The sequence below is a fragment of the Ceraceosorus guamensis genome (genome assembly GCF_003144195.1).
Source record: "Ceraceosorus guamensis strain MCA 4658 unplaced genomic scaffold IE81scaffold_13, whole genome shotgun sequence".
NCBI classification, from domain to species: domain Eukaryota; kingdom Fungi; phylum Basidiomycota; class Exobasidiomycetes; order Ceraceosorales; family Ceraceosoraceae; genus Ceraceosorus; species Ceraceosorus guamensis.
Window position 1 is genome coordinate 78,693 of NW_020290008.1, and position 24,290 is coordinate 102,982.

General features: G+C 55.6%; 8 protein-coding genes across 8 annotated transcripts; 4 read left to right on the top strand and 4 right to left on the bottom strand.

Moving 5' to 3' along the window:
• Positions 1-13: 13 nt before the first annotated feature.
• IE81DRAFT_36252 (hypothetical protein) lies at positions 14-1,320 on the bottom strand. The gene is made up of 4 exons (XM_025516741.1): positions 1,203-1,320; positions 798-1,125; positions 291-728; positions 14-175 (listed from the first exon to the last, which is right to left on the bottom strand). Exons 2-4 carry the CDS (start codon positions 1,022-1,024, stop codon positions 88-90), a joined length of 753 nt encoding a protein of 250 aa, XP_025371307.1. The 5' UTR covers positions 1,025-1,125; positions 1,203-1,320; the 3' UTR covers positions 14-87.
• A 2,107-nt stretch (positions 1,321-3,427) lies between these two features.
• IE81DRAFT_321544 (hypothetical protein) lies at positions 3,428-4,162 on the top strand (the record flags this gene model as incomplete). The annotated part of the gene is made up of 1 exon (XM_025513378.1): positions 3,428-4,162. A coding segment is annotated over one exon (449 nt), but the record flags the coding sequence as incomplete, so codon positions are not given.
• On the bottom strand, positions 3,948-7,080 carry IE81DRAFT_36014 (hypothetical protein). Its single transcript, XM_025516713.1, has 12 exons — positions 6,960-7,080; positions 6,788-6,867; positions 6,665-6,704; positions 6,581-6,585; positions 6,157-6,493; positions 6,009-6,088; positions 5,814-5,943; positions 5,647-5,738; positions 5,381-5,573; positions 5,244-5,306; positions 4,249-5,178; positions 3,948-4,162 (listed from the first exon to the last, which is right to left on the bottom strand). Exons 2-12 carry the CDS (start codon positions 6,863-6,865, stop codon positions 4,020-4,022), a joined length of 2,091 nt encoding a protein of 696 aa, XP_025371309.1. The 5' UTR covers positions 6,866-6,867; positions 6,960-7,080; the 3' UTR covers positions 3,948-4,019.
• Positions 7,081-8,220: 1,140 nt separating this feature from the next.
• On the bottom strand, positions 8,221-8,536 carry IE81DRAFT_321546 (hypothetical protein). The gene has a single exon (XM_025513379.1). It carries the CDS (start codon positions 8,529-8,531, stop codon positions 8,298-8,300), a length of 234 nt encoding a protein of 77 aa, XP_025371310.1. The 5' UTR covers positions 8,532-8,536; the 3' UTR covers positions 8,221-8,297.
• Positions 8,537-9,169: 633 nt separating this feature from the next.
• IE81DRAFT_340221 (RabGAP/TBC) lies at positions 9,170-14,013 on the top strand. The gene is made up of 3 exons (XM_025515604.1): positions 9,170-9,958; positions 10,044-11,135; positions 11,205-14,013. Exons 1-3 carry the CDS (start codon positions 9,512-9,514, stop codon positions 13,950-13,952), a joined length of 4,287 nt encoding a protein of 1,428 aa, XP_025371311.1. The 5' UTR covers positions 9,170-9,511; the 3' UTR covers positions 13,953-14,013.
• Positions 14,014-14,105: 92 nt separating this feature from the next.
• Positions 14,106-18,197, bottom strand: IE81DRAFT_36349 (hypothetical protein). Its single transcript, XM_025516777.1, has 3 exons — positions 17,366-18,197; positions 17,250-17,303; positions 14,106-17,176 (listed from the first exon to the last, which is right to left on the bottom strand). The coding sequence occupies exons 1-3, from the start codon at positions 17,827-17,829 to the stop codon at positions 14,260-14,262; spliced, it is 3,435 nt and encodes a 1,144-aa protein (XP_025371312.1). The 5' UTR covers positions 17,830-18,197; the 3' UTR covers positions 14,106-14,259.
• Positions 18,198-19,628: 1,431 nt separating this feature from the next.
• Positions 19,629-22,164, top strand: IE81DRAFT_321549 (Lem3/Cdc50). Its single transcript, XM_025513380.1, has 7 exons — positions 19,629-19,983; positions 20,416-20,549; positions 20,621-20,713; positions 20,779-21,088; positions 21,158-21,411; positions 21,488-21,590; positions 21,658-22,164. Exons 1-7 carry the CDS (start codon positions 19,860-19,862, stop codon positions 21,861-21,863), a joined length of 1,224 nt encoding a protein of 407 aa, XP_025371313.1. The 5' UTR covers positions 19,629-19,859; the 3' UTR covers positions 21,864-22,164.
• Positions 22,165-22,968: 804 nt separating this feature from the next.
• Positions 22,969-24,266, top strand: IE81DRAFT_321552 (thioredoxin-like protein). The gene is made up of 5 exons (XM_025513381.1): positions 22,969-23,253; positions 23,355-23,442; positions 23,574-23,880; positions 23,969-24,059; positions 24,137-24,266. The coding sequence occupies exons 1-5, from the start codon at positions 23,098-23,100 to the stop codon at positions 24,179-24,181; spliced, it is 687 nt and encodes a 228-aa protein (XP_025371314.1). The 5' UTR covers positions 22,969-23,097; the 3' UTR covers positions 24,182-24,266.
• Positions 24,267-24,290: the final 24 nt, after the last annotated feature.

The window sequence follows — 24,290 nt, forward strand, 5'->3', positions numbered from 1 at the left end:
AGAGCTCTCTTGGCAAAGGCGTGCTCGATGCGGTTCTGTGCTGCGACTACCTGCCCGATCAGAGCTCGGCAGGCTTCGAACAATGCACTAGCCTCGATGCCTACACCCGAGCAGGTGGCCGATGCAGAGACGATGAAGGGCGCAAAGGTCGGAGCCGGAGGCGTGCGAAGATGAGCTTTCAAATGCCTAATTGATAAATCAGGACAGCAAAAGAGCGGAAATTTGGCAGTTTGATAAGAGCTCTTTCTAATATCTTCCAACCAAGGATCGATGAACCTCGGCCAACTCACGAGACTGCCAATTTCGAGCGACGTTGCACCTCCCCAAGAACTGCGGAAAGCTCTTGCAGAGCTTTGGCACACTTTCCAAGCTGCTCTCGCACCTTTGCATCGCTGCCTTCCCTGCCCAGCCTTCTCGTCTCCTTGAGTTGTGTTCTGCACTCAGCTTCAAGCTCGTCGAGTCCCCTAGCCGCACGCCTAACACCATCTATACTTTGAAACGCCTTTGATTTCTCGTGCTGTGCTTTCGATTTGTAGATGGTCCTGTAGAGAACGTTCAATTCGCCGCTCAGCTTGTCGAACGACGGCAAATGAGCGAGATTGGTGAGATCGGAACGCGATTGCCCTGGAGCTGATAGAGCTTGCAAAGCGGCCTGAGCTTCTGCATCTCCATCTGCCGCAGCTGCCGTAGCCTGCAACCATCTTGAAATGTACTCGGTCCAACCGTCACTGTCAAGCAGGACGACATGGTGAGTCGTTCGTAGCATAACGTAGCACGCGCTCCCCGTGCAGACTTACGCAGTTGAGTTCTCTGGGACGCGTAGCGTCTCGGTAGAAGCGAATCTGCTCATGATCCATTCGCTGGCTTTTGAGCCGATACCGCTGGGTATCCAGACTTTCCCAGGCTCTCTCTCCTTGATGATACCGAATTTGAAAGGGCCTTGAGTGGCCGCATAACCAGCTGGGAGAGTCTCTTTGGCACCAGGCTCCCGCATTGGGTCCTCAGACGTGTCGTAGCCTCCCATGCGAGGGAGTCGCTTTGAGTGACCAGGCAATTGAGGGAAAAAGGATGGATAGTGTTTGCTCCCTTGTACTGGATAAGTCAAGAGGGACTGCACGAGGTACACTAGCCGCCAGAAGCAAGTTTCCCTCATATCAGCGCTCAGTTCCACCGAAATCTCACCTACCCACAAGGACACTCACAGACGTCAAATCCAGTATTGGTGCCTACAAACCCATCGAACTAGAGATCCATCGAGGTGCGCAGCTTGGGAGCCTTTAGCATTTCTTGTGGTCGAGCGAAGCGACTTGCGCTCGTAACTCACTGGACCATGCTCGCGCATATAGTCGCCTACTAGTGAGAGGGTAGCGTCAAGACCAGCCGTGAGCTCCGAGCCACCTTCGCATCTCGGGGCAAATTGAAAGCTCCAGCATCTCTCGCAACTTTTGCCCGACTTTCTTCCCACAAGCGATTCGACTTCGTCTATGCCTCCTGATTCGTAAGCTTGCTCGATGGCTCCAGATACCGTTGAAAGATCCGATGTGCCGAGTTCCTGAGAGGCAGCCTTGGAGCGAAGGTGATTGGGTGAGAGCGTGCGGATCAAAGAGTGCAGACCTGCTGCTCGAGCCCAGACATCGGAGGAGGAGGAGCTTGCAGAACGATCGACCAAGGCTACATGAGGCGCATCAAGAAAGTGAAACTGCCAATTGCCAGGCAAAGAACTTGTGATCTGTCCGAGTTGAGCTCGGAAAGAGGCCGCGGACTGGATCGAACGACATGCTCAAGGCGATCAGTCTGGATATGATGGGCAAGCATGATTTGCCATTCGAGACTCACTTGTTCAACACCATGCAAGCACAGCACTTTGATCCAACGACCGCTCGATGGCGCTGCCCAGTCTGACATGGCGGGGAAGAAGCTCGAAGCCGTTTCGCTTTCGGCTTGATCTCGACCGAGCCCTTTGGAGAGGACGGTGGGTGTCAGGGCGACGAGAGTCAGAGGCTGCTTCTCGTTCGCAGTGTCGGGTCTGACAGCTATTCCACTGCTGCCACTCTGGAGTAGAGAGAGCTAGGTCAATGTGGACATGAGCCGCTATGGGGACTTTGACTGGTAATCGAGTCCAGCCCCTTCTTCGATTCGGCAAATTCAGGTCCAGGTCCATGTGGGGAAAAGATATGTTCATCTCAGAACACGTGACTGTTGAGCACACTCACGTGCCCCAATAGCTCGGCCTCCACTTTCTTCAATCATACATACGCGCTGTGGACAGCGTACACTGACGCAGCGCCTAGCCCTGCCTGACAGCCCAGTCGCGCCTCATCACCGCGCTCATATTCGGGCTGCGCGTGTGCTCTTCCAAAACTTGAAATTCATCAGCAGCAGCGGCATATATGCAAGATCACGAATTTTGAGGGCGTGTGGCTTGTTTGCGTCCGACCTGAAACCGGCTTCTGCCAGCCGAGACGCGGCCAAGGCGGGGGCGGTCTCACGTTGGGAAGGAGGGACGACGGACCCCTTACCCCTTGCCACTTACTTACCTCTTTCTCTAAATCTGGCCTTCATTTACGATCGAGCTGGGTTCACGCATGCTGGAGAGGGCCAGCAAGTGAGGTCGAGAGCTGGAGCCCTAATGTGCTGCGTGATCGGATCGGTGTGACTTTCCTGACTTTTGGCCGTCGCTGGTGCAAACTTCCACACCGCTCACAGACGCACAACTCACATACAGGCGACGCACACACATGTTTGAGCAGCGCATCGAGTGGTTTCCCTGCTTGGTCATGCAATTCTGAGCGCCAGGGCTGGCTCTCCGCTTTTCGTCCTACTACCATTCCTGCTGACCCCCTCTACCGAGCACGTAACTACGTTACCACTTCCCACCCCTCACGTCGACATCGTTCAACCGCACTCGCACTCCAAAAGTATCTCTCAAGATGTCGCCAGTGCCGGTACCCGTTCCAGACCCGGAAGCTCAGGCGACAGCCAGTGCTGCTCAAACCGCGGCTGCGACCGACGGCAATGCTGCAGAGGCCATCACCGGTCAAGCTGCTGGTGGTGATCAGACACCTGCTAATGCTGCTCCTGCTACCGCCGGACTACCATCTTCCACATTGGACTTTGCTGCGAAGGTGAGTGGACACGAGCTCCGGTCTGGATGGTGGGCCCAAGACGATGGATCGGCATCGCGTTCTGCGGCAGTTGATCTAGCAGCACGACTGCGCAAGCCCTCTGCAAAGCATTCATCCGCTTCCTTCCGTCTTTGGAAAAAGCCAAGGGGCCCGATGCTTGGAGTTCAGCTCTCACACCATTTTGCAACCCCCTTTCTTGATCTTTCCCTTCCGCACCGCTACGTGACACCCAGTCTCGATTTCAGTCGGACCTTTCGCTGATCGCCCCACCTCGCGCGACTTTGCCCGCCTCTGCCGTGCTCAGATGTTCACCCTGGCGCGCGAGGGCAACACGGATCTCCTGGCCTACATCGATGCCGGTCTTCCCAGCAACCTGACCAACAATCGAGGGGACACGTTGCTCATGCTAGCCTCTTATCATGGTCATCCATCCCTCGTCGAGCAACTTTTGCAAAGGAGCGCGGATCCTAATCAGCTCAACGGAAAGGGCCAGAGCTGCGTAGCGGGTGCCGTCTTCAAAGGTCACGATCAGGTCATCAAGATCCTTGTGGAAGGTGGAGCCGATCCCCTCGCTGGTGCGCCCACTGCCGATGATACTGCCAAAATGTTTCACAAGTGGGAAGGCGAAGAGGGATATCAAACACTGTTCGAGGGAGCTAGCGGTAGGGGCAAGGGCGCGCGGGAGGCAGCGCCCCCAGTCGAGGATCGTGAAGAGGCTCAAAGGATACCGGGCAGCGGTGTAGCAGCGTAATTAACGCACGTCACCTGTTATTCGTCTCTTTTGACGCTCAATGTTTCGGATCCGTAAAGACGCAATCATCGGGCCTCTCGACGTTTGGGGCCAAGCATGGCTGTGACCGCATCTATTTGCACTGCCGACACAGCACTATACTGTCATCTCCCCTCCGGCGCAGATTCCACGTTCTCGGCGTAGGGAGGCGCGGACACGATCTCTCCAGGACTTCCGGCTTTCCATTGTTGCATCCACAATTGCAGATCCGCTTTCAGCTCTTTCATCTTGAGGGGCTTCGTGTACCCTAGATTGATTCAGATTTTAGAATGCAAAAGCATGGATTAGTCCATCGGTCGTGACTCGGTCCTGGCGTCTCTTGCTCCAACTTACAGGCGTCCATTCCGCATTCCTCCAATCCGCGTTGCTTTGAGTACTCGTCGCCGAGCGCAGTCACTGCCACAATTCTCCTCTTGTGCAGCCTGAGGTCTGGATCGTTCGCTTCCATATCCCTCATTTTCTTTGCCGCTTCCCAGCCGTCCATGCGGGGCATGTTGATATCCAGCAAAGTGACCGCGGGCGCATGCTCTCGGAATTGCTCGACAGCTTCCATCCCATCTGCAGCGGTGCAGAATCGAATATGGGCTTGGCGGAGCATCTGTGTCAAGATGCGCAGATTGAGCGGATTGTCTTCCGCGACCAGACACATGAAAGGCTGCGCGGTGGATGTCGAAAGAATGGATCCCCTATCTGACCTGGCTACGCCCGTGTCGTTGGGTGAGGTGGATGCAATCGACTTGCTGTCACCCGGCGCTGCTCGAGGCGCAAGCATAGCGGGAACAGGCACCGGCGCCCTGAGCACTTCGTCCACCGTCTCGGGCGAGAAAATCAGATCCTTGGTGCGGGAGATTGTTGAACTGGTATTGATCGCAGGCCTGCTCGATTCGCCTTGGTCTGACACCAACGTCGTGGCAGTAGGAGCCGCTATCTCGGAGATGCTGCGTTCGAGAGCAGCCTGTCTCCGGCCCAAATCCTCATTGGACAACCGACCTTCGCCGTGGGCCCTAATATGATCCTGCGAGATTGATCTCACTGCTCTGGCTAATTCCAAATTCGGCTTGCTTTCCACAAGGTCAAGCAGTCTTGAAAAGCTGGAAGGTCCGAAAGGTTTCCGGGTCACAAATGTGGGCAGGATGCCCGACTTTTTGAGACACGCAAACTCGATTCCCGCCGATTCGTGCGCTTGCAGCACTCCGATTCTGACTCCGGGCTTTGCGTGGGAAAGAATCGCATCGATGCCTCCTTCCGTGTCGTAGCAGACCTCTTCGGATCGAAATTTCATCATTCAGCTCAGAGTCCCAAGTCTACACTTGTCTCGCAGCACTCACCCTCAGGCAAGAGCAAATAGTCGCACTCTTCCAGCTGCGTTGAAGTGTACAGATTACCAAATGCTTTGAGAGAAGTGGCAGAGTCAAGCATCAGCTAGTCGATTTGATGAAGCTACCGACGCGTCTCGTGCACTCACTTGCAAGTTGACCCGATATCGCACCCGCAAGCCTCGTCAATCCCACTCCTTCGAAGCCATGGAGGTAGACGAGCTGTGAAGGACTCGAGGAAAGCCCTCGATTGGCCATCGGCAAGGGAAGATCCTCGACAGGGATAATGACCGCAATCACTGTGCCTCTGCCCTTATCACTAGATACCTGCATACTGCCACCCTTTGGGTCGCAGGGATTACACTCGGGCGGTCAGCCTGATGCTCATGGCAGCTCGCGGATATCTAGCACGTACCAGACGTCTGACGATTGAGGAGCATAAAGCCATGCTGAGCCCCGCTCCGCTCTTAAATACATCAGCCTTGGCGAAGGGTTGGAACAGAGATTCTGAGATAAAGTCTGAGCACGAAGCAGACGTGAGCACGAAGAGACCGCGACTTTCGTTGAGTCTACGCAACTCACCTTCCGTCATACCATCACCATTATCCTCTACCGATATCTGAATAAACTTTTGCCCGTCCGGTCCTTCCGCAGGGTATGATGACAGACTGACTTCGACAAAACCATCGCGTCGAGTGAATCGGAGGCCATTCTGTGAAAGCGATTTCAAAAATCAGACTTCTTGGGGCCTATTGCTTTGAAGGCCTGTATACTCACAGAGATGAGCTTTGCGCACACACGCTTGAGCGCTGAAGGCGACACTAGCGACTTCCACCCGCGCAGATTAGTATCAATCTCTGCAGCCTCAAAGATTCGTGCCGGTCAGAGCCGTGATTGCTGGAGTCAGAGTACATGCTCAACTTACGCAGAATCAGCTCCGGTGGAGGAGGCAACCTAGCATCCACACCTTGTTCTGTCCTGATCTCGTTCACCTGCGCATTCCACATATCCGTAGCCACATCATCCAACAGCTGACCCAGGTCTACCGGCTCGTCCGCCTGTGCTAAGCAAAGAATCTCGGACGTGCGCGCTGCCATTGTCTCGGTAGCGAAGTCTGCAAAATCGTCCAGGATGCCCACCACTCGTCTATGCAGGGTTGTGACCGAGTCGAATTTTGGGCCTAGCAAGCTTGCGCTGCTTGTATCCGGGACCGGACTGGCAGACGCCTCAACATCTGCTCGTATGGATTCGATCAGCGCAAGCTGTTAAAAGTTGCGGGAGCACGGAGGCAGATTTGATGATGAGCCCGGGGATTTGTCCACAAAGGAGCGGCGAGAGACGCTGCTCACCATGCCTGTGCGGAGAAGCATGGGCTTACAGGAGTGAGCTTCCACATGTATGTCGCCTTCTGGCTCGAACGCATTGATGCTCACCATGGAGTGGAGTCCTCAACTCGTGCTGCACTGTTTGTATCTGGAGGAGAACAAGATTCTCAATCAATCTTGCTTGTATCGGAGGTGTTCAGAGAGCCGTGCAGTAGCGTGTGGCTGACGTACCAATTCGATGAGAGCCTTGTCGACGCCTTCCTTGGGTGTATGCGGATTCGACTGCCTGCCACTTCCATCCGAATCCATGCCTAGGCTCGATAAAGGCGGCCCATCGGCCATGGATGGTGGCCTTGAGCGATTGTGAATCTGGTCACCATCGACGTGGTATACTGGTTCTAACCTGTCAAGAGCCTCGCTAGAGGGTCCAGGAAGGTCTTTCATCTCCTCTCCAGCTTGGGCCATCGCATCCGAAGCCAAGCGCTCTGCTAGATTGGGCCGGTCAGGTAGGACGAGGTCGGCATTGCTGGAGTTGGGTATGGCACAGCATGACCGAGGAGCGGACGGACCTGCATCGTCTAGCCGACTGGTGCTCGCTAGAGCGAGTTCGGCTTTTGTGCTCATTGTTGAGTTGTATCCGTATGTGAGATGCAAAAGGGTTGGCAGTTGGCTCAATCGACAAACAAACCCACAAGAAAGGCCGTTAGGCTCGCTCCTGCATACGCCTCAGCTCCGTCTGACCGGGATCCTTCTGATCAGCTGGCAACAGTCACGGGCAAAGGTACGCGGGCCATACCTGCTTGTGCGCTCTCTCGTCTTGAGCAAAGGCAGCAACCGCAAATGAAGATTGGTCGGGACTGGTATTCACGCTTCAAGATACAGCTCCAACAAATGCCCTCCTCCCTGCAGGGACCGGTGCTTGATTCGCGTATCTTTTTCGAAAGTCGCCGGAGGACTCGTGACTGTCGAAGCAGCCCAAAGAGGCTGTGGTGCAGTAGACCGAATGAGGGCCTCGAATGAGGGCCTAGAATTTAGGCAGTCGGGCCTAGCGTTGGCGTCTGCGTATGCGTTACCACCGGCATCTAAACCTGCAGGCACAGGGAAGAAGTGCCCTCCCGACTCGGTCAGCTCAAAGTCCGAACGGAATTCGAGAGACAAAATCAAGAATGGCCGCATTGATTTTAGCGTGTTTTGTCGCGTCAAGTCAGAGTGCTGCTGTTGAGACCGAGCAAGCAGCCTTTGATCGATCATAGATTCATGGCTTCGCAGATCGGGCTATAGTGTGAGTGGAACGGTACACGCTCACAACCTGACTCTTGACTGCACGCCCAGCTGACTCGTATCGAAGATGGCGCGGGCTACCCTCAAAGTTACTTGGACTCCAAGTCTTGACTGTGAGATGATGATAAGTGAGCATGACTCAAAGTGATCTCCCGCCGCTGGACTCGTGTGATGCAATTGCGGCGCTGCATCAGTCGCAAGAGCGACGCGTCGTCTCACCGTATGGAAGGTATGGAAGGGGGCTGGGTCTTCGCGCCCTTTGTTCGAGAGCGGTGTTTACAAACACTCACACTTACCACGGTGAAAGCCATGCTGCAAACATAGAAGTGAATTTGACTTCTGCGCATTCATGCCTAGATACCACAACCTTTGCCGGTCCCATAGCTGACTCGAAAACTCCAATTCGGCTGTCCATGGATCAGTGAGTCCTGAGCGGGCGAAGCCAAGCAATTTGTCAGGCTCACCATGTACGGACAGTGACGTGCACAGCATTCAAGTGAATTCCAACAAGTGCGCACTTCCGTCTCTGCTGTACTTGATCGGCGCTCTGAGACGCTCTTATCGCGCATGGCTCGTTTTCCCCACATTCACAATCGTCGCAGCCGCTGGCCATCGCGTGGGAAAAGGCGAACTTCTCTTGTGAAGCCCCCCTCAATCGCGAATCTTGGACATAACCACCCAAAACGACGCGCATTCCGGAATTCAAGATTGACGTGATTCACGATTTCAGATCCGTAACACTCTTCTGACTCTTTGACTAACCTGCTACTTGATTGAATGACGAATCTTGTCTGATCGTTTGAAACCAGATTCCGAATCTTTGATCACTTCACGCGAATCTTATAAATTTGAATCTGAGGCCTGAAATCAAGGTTTCCAGATTGATGTTCCTGATGAGCACGTGATCCAGTGCTGGCCAGGCTGCTCCTGTATAGCGCACACATGCGTTGGCACCTATGCACAGCAGCGCGGCCGCAATGATGCTGCAAGCGGCATCTACAGCACACCACGCATTCAGCACACATCAGCAGCAGGCAGTTACAGCTGCTGCATGGGCTTGACTTTTGACTGCATGTAGGCCTGCTGCTATCGCGCTGCCCGTGCGCTCACACTTTCGCCTGCAGCAGACACGCCATAACGAAAGTCGCCGCGGCGCCAACACGATGGCGCGCAGGCCATCCAGCACCGCGCATACACGCGCCAAGTCGTGAGTGCAGGTGCGTGACTATATAGCTGAGTGTGACTGCTAATGATCACAATAGTAAAGGCGCTTGCATTCGCAATTCATGCGTGTTTGCGCCCTGTACGCGGTGTACCCATCCTGTGTCGCATTCGTATTCAGTCTTGAGTTAGATGTGCCATCTCAGTGAAACGCCTCCATACCGGTTGAAGCTGTGTCATAGACATCTACCCAGCGTCTGCACGCAACTCCACCAAAGGCGCCAATTCATCTGACAGACTGCTCTCACATATCTCTGCGGGCTTCGTACCACCCAGCTTTCCACCCTTGCAGCCGTCGTTCAAGTCCCAACTGTCGCCGATATAGGCAAGAGCGGAGTTGCGTATTCACCACATTCTCTGTGATTCGTCGCTCATCTCACCCGGCGCGAATTCTTGCTGAATCGTCAAGGGCTCATTTACAGCTCCACTTGCGGACGCAGGCTATCCATCGTGATGTCCATCAACCATGCCTCGACATCTGGTCGATCGATGTCCGCAGAAGCTAGCAGCTCAGATGGAAGCCCACGAATTGCGCGAGCGTCCCTATCAGAACGCTTGGGTGCTGTTTCGTCAAGGGACAAAAAGGCATCAACTCGAGCAGCTTCGAACGCCGCTCGACTCAAGTCGTTCGTAGAGCTTCTGGACCCTTCAGATTTGCTGCCAGGCCACGCAGTAGCAGACTCGTACAGCCTGCGACACTTGTGCCTGCAACCGGGGGGTATACCTACATCTTCTACTCACAGATCAAGCTCTTCGCGTCGCTTTGGAGAGTCCGCCTCGCCTCAGTCAGCCGGACTAGGTTGGCTACGCTCTTGCGCGTGGAGTGTTCTCTTGGGGCTGCTGCCGCCCGAAAAGTCGCAATGGAGGTCGACGTTGAATCAACGCCGGTCTGAGTACTACGTGAGTGTGCATGTCTAGAGCTCGCGCCGCCGTCTATGCGCTGAAGCAATATCCATCTTTCAATGCTCCACATTGCGTCTTAAAGTCGTTCGTGTCGACCCTAGCGTGTCCAGAGGCTTCCCCGGGCTCGGGCCCTTCACCTCACCGCGACGCGCTGTTAGATCAGATCTACCGGGATCTCTCTCGCTCCCGCCGCAACGTGTTCGCGTTCTATCGCGCACCAGTCGCTGCTTCGCGCGGCTGTCCACTTGCCCCGCTTCCATCAGAGGAGTTGAATAAGCACACCGAGCCACGCGCAAGACGTAAGAGAGCCACTCCTAGAGTCGAGAATAGACACGCCCTCCTCTTCAGACTGGCTCACATCAACTCAGACTTTGCCGATTACTTGCACGAGGAGAGGGATGAGGGGACACCAGCGACCTCGCCTCTCGCGGCGGCGCGGAGCAGTGATCGACACAGGCAAGGCAGCTTGACGGAGTCTGCATCGCTTCACGCGGACGGCTTGGCACCGGACTCGACGGCAAATAGAAGCCCGCCGATTGTATTACTACCCCCGTCTCCTGAAACCCGGCGGGGTCATACGCCTGAAGCCGACAGCAGTGACGCGATGCTTCCAAGCGATGTTGCCCAGGACTTTGCAAAGCAAGACGATCAGCATTCTGCCGGTGCAAGTCCGCAGCAGCTTACGAATGGGTCCGCTCGCTCTCTTCAGGACCGGCGTTGGCATTCCTTACTCCGCATCCTCTTTGTCTATGCGCTTCTGAACCCATCCACGGGCTACGTGCAAGGAATGGGCGAGATTGCCTTTGTGCTGGCATACGTCATGGGAACGTCCGAAGCATGGCCCTTTTCGCCCTCGCATCATGAAGACGAGGAGCAGAACGGCGAAGCAGAGGACGTTGATGAAGCCTACGTGGACCGTGATGACGATCCGCCAGGCGCGCACGCAGAGGCAGATGCCTTTTGGCTGTTCTCCAGGCTTGTGGGAGAGCTGCGCGAGCTTTACGAGTTCGACGGCATCGATCACCACGCAGCAAGCCTGCATGTCAGAAATGGCTCGGGACGAGCACTTCCGTCTTTGCCAAAGCAGGAGTCGCAGCAAGGCGGCATGGCTAAGGCTCTGGAACGCACAAGCGTGCGCCTCCGCTGGCTCGATGACGGTCTTTGGGCGGCTCTAGTGAGTAAATGCATGTATGGCACGCTGCTTCAACCAACGCAAGGCTGATCTTTGCGCTTTCGTTTCAAGGCGCAGCAAGGCCTGGATCCGCAGCTGCCGTACTACTCGTTCCGCTGGCTAGCGTGTCTGTTGAGCACTGAGCTGGCCTTGCCGTCAGTGCTGCAGCTCTGGGATCTCATTCTGGCAGAATCGGGAAGCGCCACGCAAGATTCGCATGCATTAGGGCCAAAGGTCGAGATACTTATCGACATGTGCTGCGCGCTGCTCATCAGCCTACGGGGACCACTCCTCGGCGCCGCTGAGCCGCATGAGGGGGACGGGGACGATTCAGACGCTTTCAGTCGATGCATGAGTATATTGCAGGATTTGGAACACGTCGACATTGGACCCGTCGCCGAGCTCGCATGCGTGTTCAGGCAGCGCAGACTTGCGGCGCCTCTGACTGGGGATGGGCCTCCCGACTGTCATCAAGAAGCAACGCTTCCTTCGACTCCGGCCTCGGTGCGAGACAGAGCAACACAGGCTCTGCGAGGTTGGACCGGTCCCGGCGGGCCGAAATGGCTCTCACCAGCAACTGCGCGCTCCGTTTCCGGCGGGTCGACCTTCTCAACACCTAATCGAGCCGACGAGACATCAGTTGAAGCATCCTCGACGAACAGTCCCAGGGCTACATTTGCAAAGTACGCAGAAGCATTCCAAAGCAGCGATGCTGCTGCGAGCCTCTCGAAAGCCAGCACGAACTGGACCGCAAGAGCTATGGCGTCCTGGGGTGCAAATGGCTCACAGAGTCGCAGCCGCGAATCTTCGCCGCTGTTACCAGCGGATGGATCTCCCCGTCCAGGTTCGGCAGCCAAGTTATCCCTAGCGGGCCTTTTCAGTCGTCAGCGTTCCGATAGCAGCGGCACTGCTGCATCTGGACCTTCCGATTCAACCCATCCGGCGCTGCGGTGGTCGCGAGAGATGCCAAATCTGCCGCTGCCAAATGTGCTGGACAGTCCGCCGGAAAGGCAGGAGTACGGGTGGGCTTCTCGCCCTCAGCTGCCAGCGTCTTTGGCGAGCCCAAACCTGAACGAAAGCCCAAATACGGCCTCCACTACTGGACGCTTCTCGCCCATAAGTACCCAGTCGCCCGGCAGCGTGCGAGGAGGCAGCTCGGTACGAGGGGCTGGGCCCAAGCCTCTACTGCTCACTGGCTCTGCCAGACCTCCGCGGGAGAGCAGCGGCTCCCACCACGATCATATTGCAGAGCCTAGCCGCAAAATTTCCAGCGGTCCCATGGCCGCCAGGAATGGCTCTGAGCGTGGCAGTGTACGTGGCTTGCCCGCAGGCAGCAGGCGCGACAGTAGCATTGCGAGCTCCATCGCAGGAAGCTCTGGGTGGAGCTCACGTCCACAGTCCGAATTTGGTGATCCACCCCAATCTGGCCATAGTTCGGCCACCCCTGGGACTGGCAACACCCCGACTTTGCCAAGTATGGCGGTAGCCACGCGTCTAGCAGAGAAGCTGCCGCCCATCGGCACCACACCTGGCCCGGCTCTTGGCCTTGCCGGATCGGCGAACGGCAAGCTGACGGCGGCCGCTTTCAATAGGACTAGACGAGGCTCGACGGGAGATGGCAGCGATCGGACGAGCGCGTATAGTGCTGAAGGTACGGCTGTCGGCACGGATGACCTTCCGCCGGCATCCTCTACTGGCTTCATCGCCGAAGAGCATCATGCAAGCCCGGCGCCTATTGCGAGCAGCTCAGAGACACCGCTGGTCGCAGCATCGTCTCTCACGAGGCCACGCGGAACTGGCGGTGCGAAGGCGAGGGGCAGCAATGGGTCCGTCTCTTCCTTCGGGCCCAGTCACGTATCAAGCGACAGCATGGAGCAATTCAGCAGACGCGAGTCAAGTCGGAGCAGCACGTCCACGACGAGCCCACAGCGCCGCTCGCTAGCCTTGACGGAGTCCGGAGCATCTCGCCCAGATTCTCAAGGCGCATTGTCAAAGGCTTCCTCGGACTCTTCGTCGCGCGACTCTCTGGCACAACGACGCGGCAGCGCGTTTAGCGCCGACCGCGTCACCAGCGGGCAAACAAGCGAGTCTTTGCCCGAAGAGCAATCGTTGGAAGACCCAAAATTGGAACAGGATCGTATCGGACTGCAAAGATTCGAGCTGACGGATGAGCCAATACGCTTGTCCGAGCTGCAACGCGAGGGTAGCGAACGTAGCATCAATCGCTCGAACGGTATTCAAAGATCCACTGTTCGATCAAAGCGAGCTTACTCGTCTGTCAAGAAGCGCCAGAGCGAAGCAGATGATGCAGAAGGCGGAGTGAACGGCGAGTCCCGCAAGCCTACTGCAGGACTCAGGCGCAGCTCGGCAGCTCGTTCTTCCAAGCTCCAAATTGCGCCTGCTGAGGGTGATACCGTGATAAGAGCGCCTTCTCCAGGTCCGAGCGCCGGTCAAACGATGGACATTGACGAGCTCGTGATGGAGCTCTCGGGGGAGAATGATGCCACACTTCAAGGAGACGAATGGTCGGTGCGTGGGGATCGAGAGGCGAGCCGAGCACCGGGACTACAGACGGGCGCCACAAGGGGCATAGGAATCGACATGGGAGAAAGCATCGGCCACGATTTGGCTACTCCCCGCTTTGACGGCTTGCGACGACTTGCTCCCGACGATATGCCGCAAGACGAGTACGAGGAAGATTGGGAGACTTATGACGCTGCGGGAGCCGGGTTCGAAAGCGCGGGCGCGGCCCAGGGTGATTTGATGGCATCGATTGGAAACGCCATGCTAGCCCCTGCTGCCACCTCTCAAGCGATCTGATGTATCCTACCATCATTGCTCACTCATCTGTCACTGCACTGCATGTAGCGAATAAGTCATCCATATCGACTGCAAGACTGCGAGCGCCGAAGTCCGTTGTTGAAAGAGGCTCGACATGTTGAAAAGCCGCGCCAATTGGGCGTTGTGGATAAAGATCATGTGGGAATGCCTAATACGCACTAGGGATACTAGGACTGTGGTGAGACAAGGCACGAAAAGTGAGGTATGGGAAGATGATGTGAGGAGGCAGCGCGGCAAGTCGTGGATGAGGAGGAAAAGGTGTGGCCGCGGATACTGGAGAGAGAGGTCAAACATGCGGAGAAGTGCTCGAGGTGCGTGCTTTGGCAAGCAACGAGGCAATGGCTACCTGTGCGGGGGTAGGGCTGGGCAAAGCGGGCTCCAACACCGAAGCTGGCTCTCTGCAAGGTGTAGCTTGGGCAGAGTCCCAGCCATAGTCGGAAAGGTTTGGCGTGGTAGCAGTCGTTGCTAGAGATCGCCATGGATCGGCACTGCTTTCCGACGAGTTCAAAGCCGTAGCAGCAGTCTGTGCGCGTTCCGCATTGCTGCCAAGTCTTTTGTGCAAATTTTGAAAAAAGCCAGTGCTGGCTTGCGTGGTGCGCGATGCGCTTGTGGTTGCGCTGTTGGTCATACGTTTGGCGTGATCCAAGACTGAAAGCATCATGTTCTGGCCAGAGCCGCTCGCGGGTCGTCCGTACTGCTTTGGTCTCACGAGGGAAGGCCGCTTGTCAGACGGGGCCAGCGCGGGCATCAGCGTCGAAGACTGCTGTTCGTCCTCAGCAGGTACGCTGTTCATCTTGCGACGCAAAGTCTCAGCGGTTGCGCCTTCGGCACTGCGGACGACTCCGAAGATATTCGCTGACTTGATGCGCATATGACTTCGCGCGGTGTGCACGCGCGACGGAGAGCGCGGATCTTCGCCTGAGGAGCGGGTCTGGGCTGTGAAAAAGCTGCTTGCAGAAGAGTTGCGTTGGCTGAGAATCAATACGGGTCGCGGCGGCGTAGAGGATTGTGGAACGCTCTCGCATCGACTCTGAGCGTCGCTTGTTGGCGACCCTATTACATCTGCCGGCCAATAGTCGAGGACTGTTTTGCCGCCCAGCTGAGACAGGAAGGTGCCGTTGCACTGGGAGCTAGCATTTTGGGGTGCCGCTGCCTCTGAGATACCATTGCCACTGCTCTGAAAGGAGAGAGTCCCATCCGCCTCGTGTCTTGCGCGCTCTCTCACATGGCTTGATGCTTCGCGATGATGCTCCTGGGGCGACCGCATCGTTCCTAGCAGCCGTCTGTCCACTCTTTCGGGAGGAACACGTCCACTCCAATCTTGCGTTACCTCCGCTTCGTGGCCAAATGGAGCCAAGGCGTCCAAAGAAGTCACGAATGCTTGAAGAGGAACATGGCGAGTACAATCGCTCTCGGAAATATCTCTTGAGCCAGTGATTCCGCCCGCAACGCATTTGGAAGGTCGGGTTTCAGATACGGTGTGACGCCTGAGTTGAGAGCTTCGCTGAGAATAAGAATCGACATTGAGAGCCTCATTGAGATGTAGACCTAATCCAATTGCGCTCGTCTCGTCGCGCTCGGACTGATGACTCTTCTGATGCCAGGTCTGTTGGTACCCGAGCTCTGGTGACTGTGGTTCCGAGCTCATGAGCGCTGGCGACTGTTGTGTCGACGGCGAAGGAAGGCCGTAGTCAGGGGCCAAGTAAACGTCGAGATTAGGGCTCCCGAACTCGTTTCTCGCAGCAGCCCTACACCCATCAGTTGGCGTATGCTGACCGTCGAACAGATTGCCACTACCGCCCCAAACAGCGCCAAACACCGCCCCGTAATGTGCTCCGAAGCTCGTGGCGGTCGAAGTTGGCAAGCTTGCTTGAGACATGGGGACCAGTATGAGCTCCAGCGAGCCTTGCGTCCTAGGCGCTCTACGAAGCGCTGGCCCTTTTGGTGCTGCTCCTTGACGAGCTGTACCGTACAGCGAGAAGGACTCATCGCATCGGTCTTGTGACGAGGCAGAGGACCACGAATACTGATGCTTTGCGCGGGACCGCGTCTCGGTCGAGCCAGATGCTTGGCCAAGGGTGGGAGGAGGAGGTCGCAGAGACCTGCTTGGCCGAGGCGGAAGAAAGGAGAACCGTGCCGGTGTAGACTGCACAGCCGAGGTACAGAAAGCGCTAGACGTGGGCCTGTCAGCGACGACCGCTCCATCCATGGACGAGCTATGGACTGCTGGCTCAGACACTGCGCTGTAAGCATCAGAAGCAGCGCCACTGGCGTCGTCCGAGTGATTTGACTCGGAATGCGCAGACATTGGTCTGTCGCCGAGTTGCTGACGGGAAGACCGTGGCAATCCCGCCGAGCTCCGGCAGGACGCACTTGCTTGGGTAGCAAGAGGAGGCCACGGGGATGTGCGGTGTTTGCGGTAATTCTCCGCGGCATTCAGGGCCAATTCGTCGTCCCCAAGCAAGCTTGGCCAAGGCAAGGCGTTTTGATCGGGCGTAAGAGGCAACCCAACGGTGACAGTTGATGTGGAGCTGCTTCCTTCGTTACTGGAGAAGCAGTTTGGTCTCTCGGATAGCATTCGCGGCATGTGCTGAAGACGCTCCGGACGCGAAGTTATTTGCGAGGGTCTCGGCGAGTCGGTTCGCTGGACGGCCGGGCCCAGTGATTGACTCATGGTACTGACGCTCGTCAGGCTTGGGTCCACAGTGACGAGAGTGTCGCCTACGTTGTCCCAACGATACCACGAAGGCGTCTGGCTGGCAGGTCCGGCAGTAGCTGTCGTGGGGACCATCCTGCCTCCTCCGATCGATGCGTGGGATGTGCGTGGCCAAGTAGGAGACGCTTGGGCAGACGCATTGATGTGCGGACTTCGCTCGAGGTCTGATGGATGTGCGTAAATCCTGCGCAAGCAATTATGTCGCCGGTAACGTCTCAAAGAAGAGTTGATCGACCTGACAGATGAGCTGCCGTCGTAAAATTCACCGGCCGATGATTGCTCGGGCTCGGAATCTCGGGAACAGTACTCGTCCGCATCTGAATCACCAGGTGCAGATGGACCCCACCGGCGCACGTGAATGATGGAGCTCGACCTTTCACGACCGGCACTAGAACGGCCTCGTTCTCTCGGTGGCGCTGAAGTCTTGCAAGGTTGTTCCGAGGGGTGCTTGAGCCGGATGAAGTCTTCGAAAAGCCTCTGTGGCAGACTGAACAGAGACGACGGGTACCATTGGTCAGCTGTCTTCCAAAGCACTGTGGACTTAAGCACGCTTTACCCACGCTGCAAAATGGTTACCGAACTCTTGAGCTAAGCTACGGACATCGACCGCAACGCTGCAGGAACAGATCAAGGGTCAGCATCGATGTGGCCGGCGCACAAAATGAGAGCAACTCACCAACCCTCGAGAGTTGCAAAGAGCTGGGACGGAGGCACGGCAACTCTTTCGCTTGATCTGTGGAGTAGCATATGATCAAGTTCAGGCTTGAACCTCGATTGCATACGGGATGTAGGCGTGCTCAGACACCAGTGTCGAGCTGCCAACTCCATGAAGTCCTCTTCTCTGCGCTCTCCGTCCGTGGCATCTGGTATGACAGAAGCCCGGTCGGCGCTTCCCTCCAGCTCCAACAAGACCCAGAGAACAGCATCGTAGGTCGCCTGATGGATCAAGTGATGCACATCAAGGTATATGTTCGAGGGATACCTCAAAAGCAGCTGTGACCAGGTCATGGAAAGGCGCTGCTTGTCGGACGGTATCGTTCGCAGTGGGCTTGAGGTGTTGAGGACGTCGGGCGAGGCTTGGCTCCGATAGAATTCGTCCTCGCCAAGCGAAGACCCTAGTCCAAGGGTGAAGTCTGTCATCTTGGCAACGTCGCGCAACTCTCCGAGATGACGCCTCGTATCTTTGACAGGTAGATCGCTCGCCGACAGAATCTAGAGGCGATGTGCAGCAGGCTTTGGTAGATCGTCGTTGGTCAGGCAACGAGACAGGGCTGGACGACTTGACTCCTTAGCTTGGCTTGATCAGTGCTCAAGCCGACGAACTGTGTGAGCGACACGAGATTGACTTGATGTATGATGATGGGTCCTTGGGCTGCCTGGCACGACGATGCCGTCGAAATTGAAGACTAATTGAGAGGCGGGATGTTGAAATTTCTCCCTCGTTGGAAGTGTGGTGGCCACAAATCAGAAAATCGATCGAGCCAGGCAGATTGATGGTGTCCTGCGCCAGACCCTGACCCTAGCAACGAGTGCAAAGAGGTGGTGGAAGAACGGAGGCGTGACTGCTTGAACATCAGGCCACTGTTGCTAAGCCAGCCTGAGCCAATACTAGTCGTAGTCGCGAGTGTCGGATTCGTGACAGGGAATCGAAGGCGGTGGACGCTGTCAGACAGGCATCCTGTGATTCAAGGCCTAGCAAAATCAGCAGAGCAACGTTACGCATGCCTATGTGGTCTCACTCGACCCAGCAATGTTCGCTAGTGTCGACTACAATCCTTGCAAGTTGATGATTGTGTGTTTTGTATATAGCGGCGAACCAGTCGGAAGAGCAAGAATCGAGCGAGCTGGTACTCGTTGAACGCCGCATGTGGCAACATTAGTGCTCAGATCCGCATACAGTCACCCTGTTGCTGAGATTTAGCTGGATCGGATCACCTCTGATACCTTCACGATTTCTGAGCTTCGTGACCTTGACAATGCTACTCTGACGAAGGCAAAGGACGAGGCGCGCTTGGCCAAACGACGAACGCGATCCCGATCGGGCCTCATCGTTGACAGCTCCGACGACCATTTGCATTTCGATTCAAAGGATGAAGCCCAGGCCAAAGGTTGACTCAGCAAGGTTTTGGCGCAGCTGACTTCGAGAGCAAGCGTCGATGATGGGCCGTCAGTCGACTACGCCATTTCGCCCATTGTTGCTCTTCTGCAGGGCGTCATGTACGCGCTAGCCGCAGGGCCGTTGACCGTTCAACGGTCCGTAAGGGGCTCGTCATGCCACATCCTTGAGTGGTACATCTTCGTCGCCGGAAGCGGATAGAAGCTCCGCTAGCTGTTGATAAGGATTGCATTGACCTATTGTTATCGCTTTCATCAACGCTTCGAGCGGTCCAAATAAAGGAGCGATGCCGCGTCGCTGATGGATGAACCGAAGGAGAGAGCGTTCGGAGCAGCGCGGTCGCGGTACGGCACCCCCGTCAGGTGCCTGCACGAGGATCTGTCGAGCTCGTCGTGATCAATGCGCGGCCCGTCCAGTAGCCACAGTCTGATGCCAAAGCAGTGACTTGAAGGCCAGCTGGTCGGAGACAGACTGAAGGCAAGTCATGAGCAAAGAAGATGAGTCACGCAGGCGAATGGCGATGCTCGCCTTAGACCAATTCACTCACGACTTGACTGACTCATTGACTCTAGCGTGGGATGCGTGGTTCCGATCGGCGGGATTCGCCGCATGCGTCGCGTCCCTGCTGGTCAAGGCGTCGGACGCGCAAATCACCGACAAATCTCAACATAGCACGTGACTTGTGCCGAGAACTTTCTGACAGGAGCAGCTGAGTTGACGGCTACCACACGCCGAGGGGCTCGCGGAGGTGCACCGCGCGCGCGCGCGTGAGTACGCTCGCGTACGATGGCAGCGCCTCAGGTTGCCTTGTATCGGCGCGGCGCATATACCTCCAAGCAGCTTGTGTTGTCCACACTCACCACTCTGCACGGCTTTACCACCTCGCAACTGGAACTGTGCTTCTCACAGCAACCAGACGCCAAAGAGGGACCGCCAAACATTCATCTACGCACGTAGCTCCCGCCCATTGGACCTGCCGAACGCGACGGGTAAGCGATCCGGATCTTAAACACCCCGACCAGGTCAGCTGTGGTCCTCTGGCAAGGAGAACGCAATGTTCCGTAATCGTAACAAGGGAAGAGGGAATGGAGAGAGACCAGGTCCGGCCGCGAACGATGCCAATAGCGATGCCGGTACGACGAAGGAGAAGAAACCTTTTGCTCAGAGGAAACCTGCCAGTAAGTACGATTGGCGGTAGTCCGATACAGGGTGGTTCGGGAAGGATGTATTGCGCTAGGAGTAGAGGACACCACAAGGCCACTGCAGCGCAAATGGCCACTCTGCCAACTTGTTACCAAGCAGGATGGGGGCCGGGTGGTGCATTTCGCACTTTGCCTTTTCTCTGGTGATCTTGGTGGGTTCAGAGGCGGCGTTCTCGGCGGCGGGCAAAACGCACTGAGAACGCACACCCAGCTTGGAGGCAGATGATGCAAGCGAGAGCATGCAGTGCCATGCTCTTTCGCCACCTCTGCGGCTCCTCCAGCGAATGTGGAATGGACTCCGTGTTTGAATGGTCGAGAGCCGGCCTGCTTGCTGCCTTTGGTTTGTGCAGAATTCTTTTACCACGCAACCGTCTGACTACTCTACATACACATCCTTCTCTACTACAGACACCGCTTTCAGACAACAGCGTCTCAAAGCTTGGCAGCCCATTCTGACACCAAAGACGGTGCTGCCTACCTTCTTCCTCGTTGGCTTGATCTTCGCGCCTATCGGCGCTGTGCTGTACTACTATGCCAATAAGGTATGCTCAAGTCACGGTTTGCCACTGCGGTCTTCACAGGCTCACACGGCTGAGAAATTGTTGCACAACAGGTCAGCGAGTTCACAATTGACTACACAAACTGCCAAAACGCTGGTGCAGACTGGGTCGAGATTCCAACAGACAAGTATGACTATCAGCTGGCGGTGCGTGTCGAGGCGCAAGATCTGAGCAGACATATGATGGGGTGCTGATGCTTCTCGATTTGCAGGGCAAGAACAGCTCAAATTGGTCCAACCCTCAATGGCGTTTTGCACCTGCGCCCACCGCGCCGAACGGCAGTCACTGCGAAATTCAATTTTCGGTGCCAGAGGATCTGCAGCCTTCAGTCTTCTTGTACTACAAGCTGACCAACTACTACCAGAACCATCGTCGGTATGTCAAGAGCATCGATACGGAGCAACTTCTGGGCGATGTCCGATCGCCAAGTGATCTTTCCAGCGGCAATTGCAAACCTTTGGGCGCAGAAGGTGGTCAGGGTATCTATCCCTGTGGACTCATCGCGAACAGCGTCTTCAATGGTTCGTATGCCAAATCGCCACGGAAGCTCGTGCGCATGCTAATTTGCTCTTCCGCACTCATCTTTGCAGACACATTCAGCCAGCCACAGCTGCTCAACCCAGGAGGAACAGACAGCAACTCGACATATGCAATGACCGATCGGGGCATCGTTTGGCCTGGGGAGAAAAACAAGTACAAGCGCACTAAGAACGATCCCAGCACACTCCTGCCGCCCCCGTTCTGGCGAGGCACTTTCAACAACTCACAAGGCCTTGCGTACAATTATCCGAATGGATACACGGCCGAGAATCTCTTTGACCCTAGCGAGGACGAGCATTTCATGGTAAGTGGTGTGTGGGAAGAGCATCGACACGCGAGGCTTTTTCTTAGCTCGACAGCATTGATTTTGCACCTTGTAGGTCTGGATGCGCACTGCTGGTCTGCCGACGTTCCGCAAGCTATACTACAGGAACGACAATGATGTGATGCTCTCGGGTCGTTACTTGATCACCGTCAACGACAGTGAGTGCAGCGTGCTGGATCTCATCGTCCTTGGTGCGAATGAGCTCACCTCTTTCGCCCTCGACAGACTACCCTGTTGCCATGTTCCACGGCACCAAGTCTATCGTTTTCAGTACCGTCACATGGGTGGGAGGACGTAATCTCTTCCTTGGAGCAGCTTATATCGCCGTCGCGGCCCTCTGCGTCCTGCTCGGACTCATCTTTACAGCAAGGCACCTCATCCGCCCCAGAAAGCTCGGAGATCTCAGTCTGCTCAGCTGGAACGACAATTGACTTGGCTAGCATCCTGCTCTGGTAAGCTATCTGGACGTGTCTGGTAGACCGCCCCTTCTATGACGATTGTGCTCTCGTTGCGTTCCTCAGCGCTCGCGCATCGCGGAATCACTGGAACCGTGTATTTCCTTTCTTGTGTTTACTTTTCTCCCGACCTTGCTCGATCACACGTTTGACTGGCCCCCCGCGCTTGTGTGTTCGGTTCGTCATTGCCGATCTTCCTCTCTTGAGCCAAGTAATACGAATGTACTCTGCACGAAATATAGGCGACTAGATCGATCATGCTTTAGCGCTTTGGACGAAACACAATCGTGAATGCGCGGTGCGCGTGGGCTTTAGTAGGTGGCTAAATTTACCTTTTGGGTGTGCGCAATGCGATGAGGAGCAGAGTCGCGCGGGTGCTTTTCGTGGGTGCGTCGAGGCGTATAGTTCGATTATCCACAAGCCTCTTGAAAAGAAGGGTTTGAGCTATAGCGTGGAGGATGAGCAAGTCGAGATGCGAGTCTTGAGTTGCGGACCTTCGAGAGCGAGGCAAGCGAAGCGTGACGGGCGGAGTGTCAAGCAAAAAAAAAAAAAAAAAAAAAAAAAAAAAAAAAAAAAAAATAGGGCCCGAAGTTGCGCGCTGAAGTCATCCTCGGCTCTTTCCCTTTCAACAATTGTGCGTCGTGTGCAGCAGACGTGAATCAGAATGGTGGTTGTGAGCACGAGCAGCAGTGAACTCACGATTCTACCGACTCGAAATGTGTCGATCCGTGATTGGTGAGTGAAGAGTGCTGCATGCCTGCCTGCCCGCCTGCCTGCCTGCTGGCCATCGTGATGGCTGCATGCTGCATGCTGCCCCTGGCTGCGTTCCTCATTGATCTGGTCGGTCCGGTCCGATCACGCGTCGCAGCTATCGCTGCATCATGTGTGTGCGGTCCAGCGGCTGCCGGCCGGACGAATCGATGCCCGAAATCTCGTTTCACGATGGGTGCGTGGAGCAAAGTTCCGAACAAGATGCGGGGTCGATGCGGAGGTGGAAGCGGATCTCGTAAGACGCAGGAGAACCCTGCGTTTGTTTGCAGTCCAGCACCAAGCGAAAGGCTTCTTGATTGGAAGTTTGAGACCTAAATCTAGCTTCTCATCCATCACACACGTCCACGCCTAGGCCGATTACCTCTATCTTGGCCCCATCAGGTTCAGACCTCGTCGAAAGCGACCTCGTGCCTCTTCAGAGCATTCCAAACACGTCAACATGTCGGCAGCTCAACAAGTTCGAGCCAACATTACGATGTACTACGACATTGTATCTCCTTGGAGCGTCATAGCCTTCAAAGTGTTGCAGAGGTACCATCAAAAGTGGGATTTCGAGTTGCGCTTTCAGCCCATCAGCTTGGGAAAGGTGATGCAGGTGAGCAGCATTTGAAAACGAACGATATACGATGTTCACTTTGAATGCAGCTGTGGCAGAAGGATTGATGCATCGCTTCTGATGCGGTTTTGTGAGAGCAGATCTCTGGGAACAAGCCTCCTATCACGGTCAACAACAAGGGCAAATGGATGTTTCAAGAGATTGAAAGGGTTCCAGCTTTCTACGGCGGTGAGTATACGGTCCTTGACAGCGACAGCGCTGCAAGAACCGCGCGCATCGCGACCATGCACAGACCGAAGATTGAAAGAATCGTGAACCAAAACCCTCTTTGGGTGCAACTTCCCTCCTTTCCCCCCAAGTGAACCTGAACACGCCCCATGGATTTCCAATGAACACGCAATTGGCCCAATCTTTCCTGCGCGAGCTGCGCGATCGTTCTTCTGCCGATCACGATGCGTACGCCTGGACATTGATGGACGCATCGTGGATTTCCAGCAAGCCCGTGGTCCAAGCAGAGGATATTCTAGAAGCTGTCAAACACGTCGGTCTCATTCCCCAGACGGAATTAGAGGAGATTTTGAAAAAGGCGCAAACGAGAGAGGCAAAGGACAAGTTGAACGAGGAGAGCAAACGATTGGTGGAGGATAAGGGCGCTTTTGGAATGCCGTGAGTGGACACTGCGAAGGATCAGAAGAGCCCAAACAGCCCTTGAAGGAAACACATCGATTTGTAGCTGATCCCAATCTTTCTCCAGGTGGTTCATCGTCAAGCGGGCGTCGGACGGAAAGACGGCGAGTTTCTTCGGTAGTGATAGGTTCGAACAGATCGCAGCGTTCATGGGCGAAGTGAGTCTTTTTCAAAAGTGAACAAGCTCTTTTGAGTTGGTGCGCGTTGCTGAATGTAGTAAAATTCCTCTTTGAAGGAGTACAAAGGTCCATTTGCAGATGGCAGACGGGCACGCCTTTGATGCATGGCTGTTCAAGCACGTGTATATGCTACATTTGACAGAGGAGGCTACTGTCCTTGCATGCAATAAAAATCACAAAGATAAGGTGCGGGCTTGGCTCCATCAGACG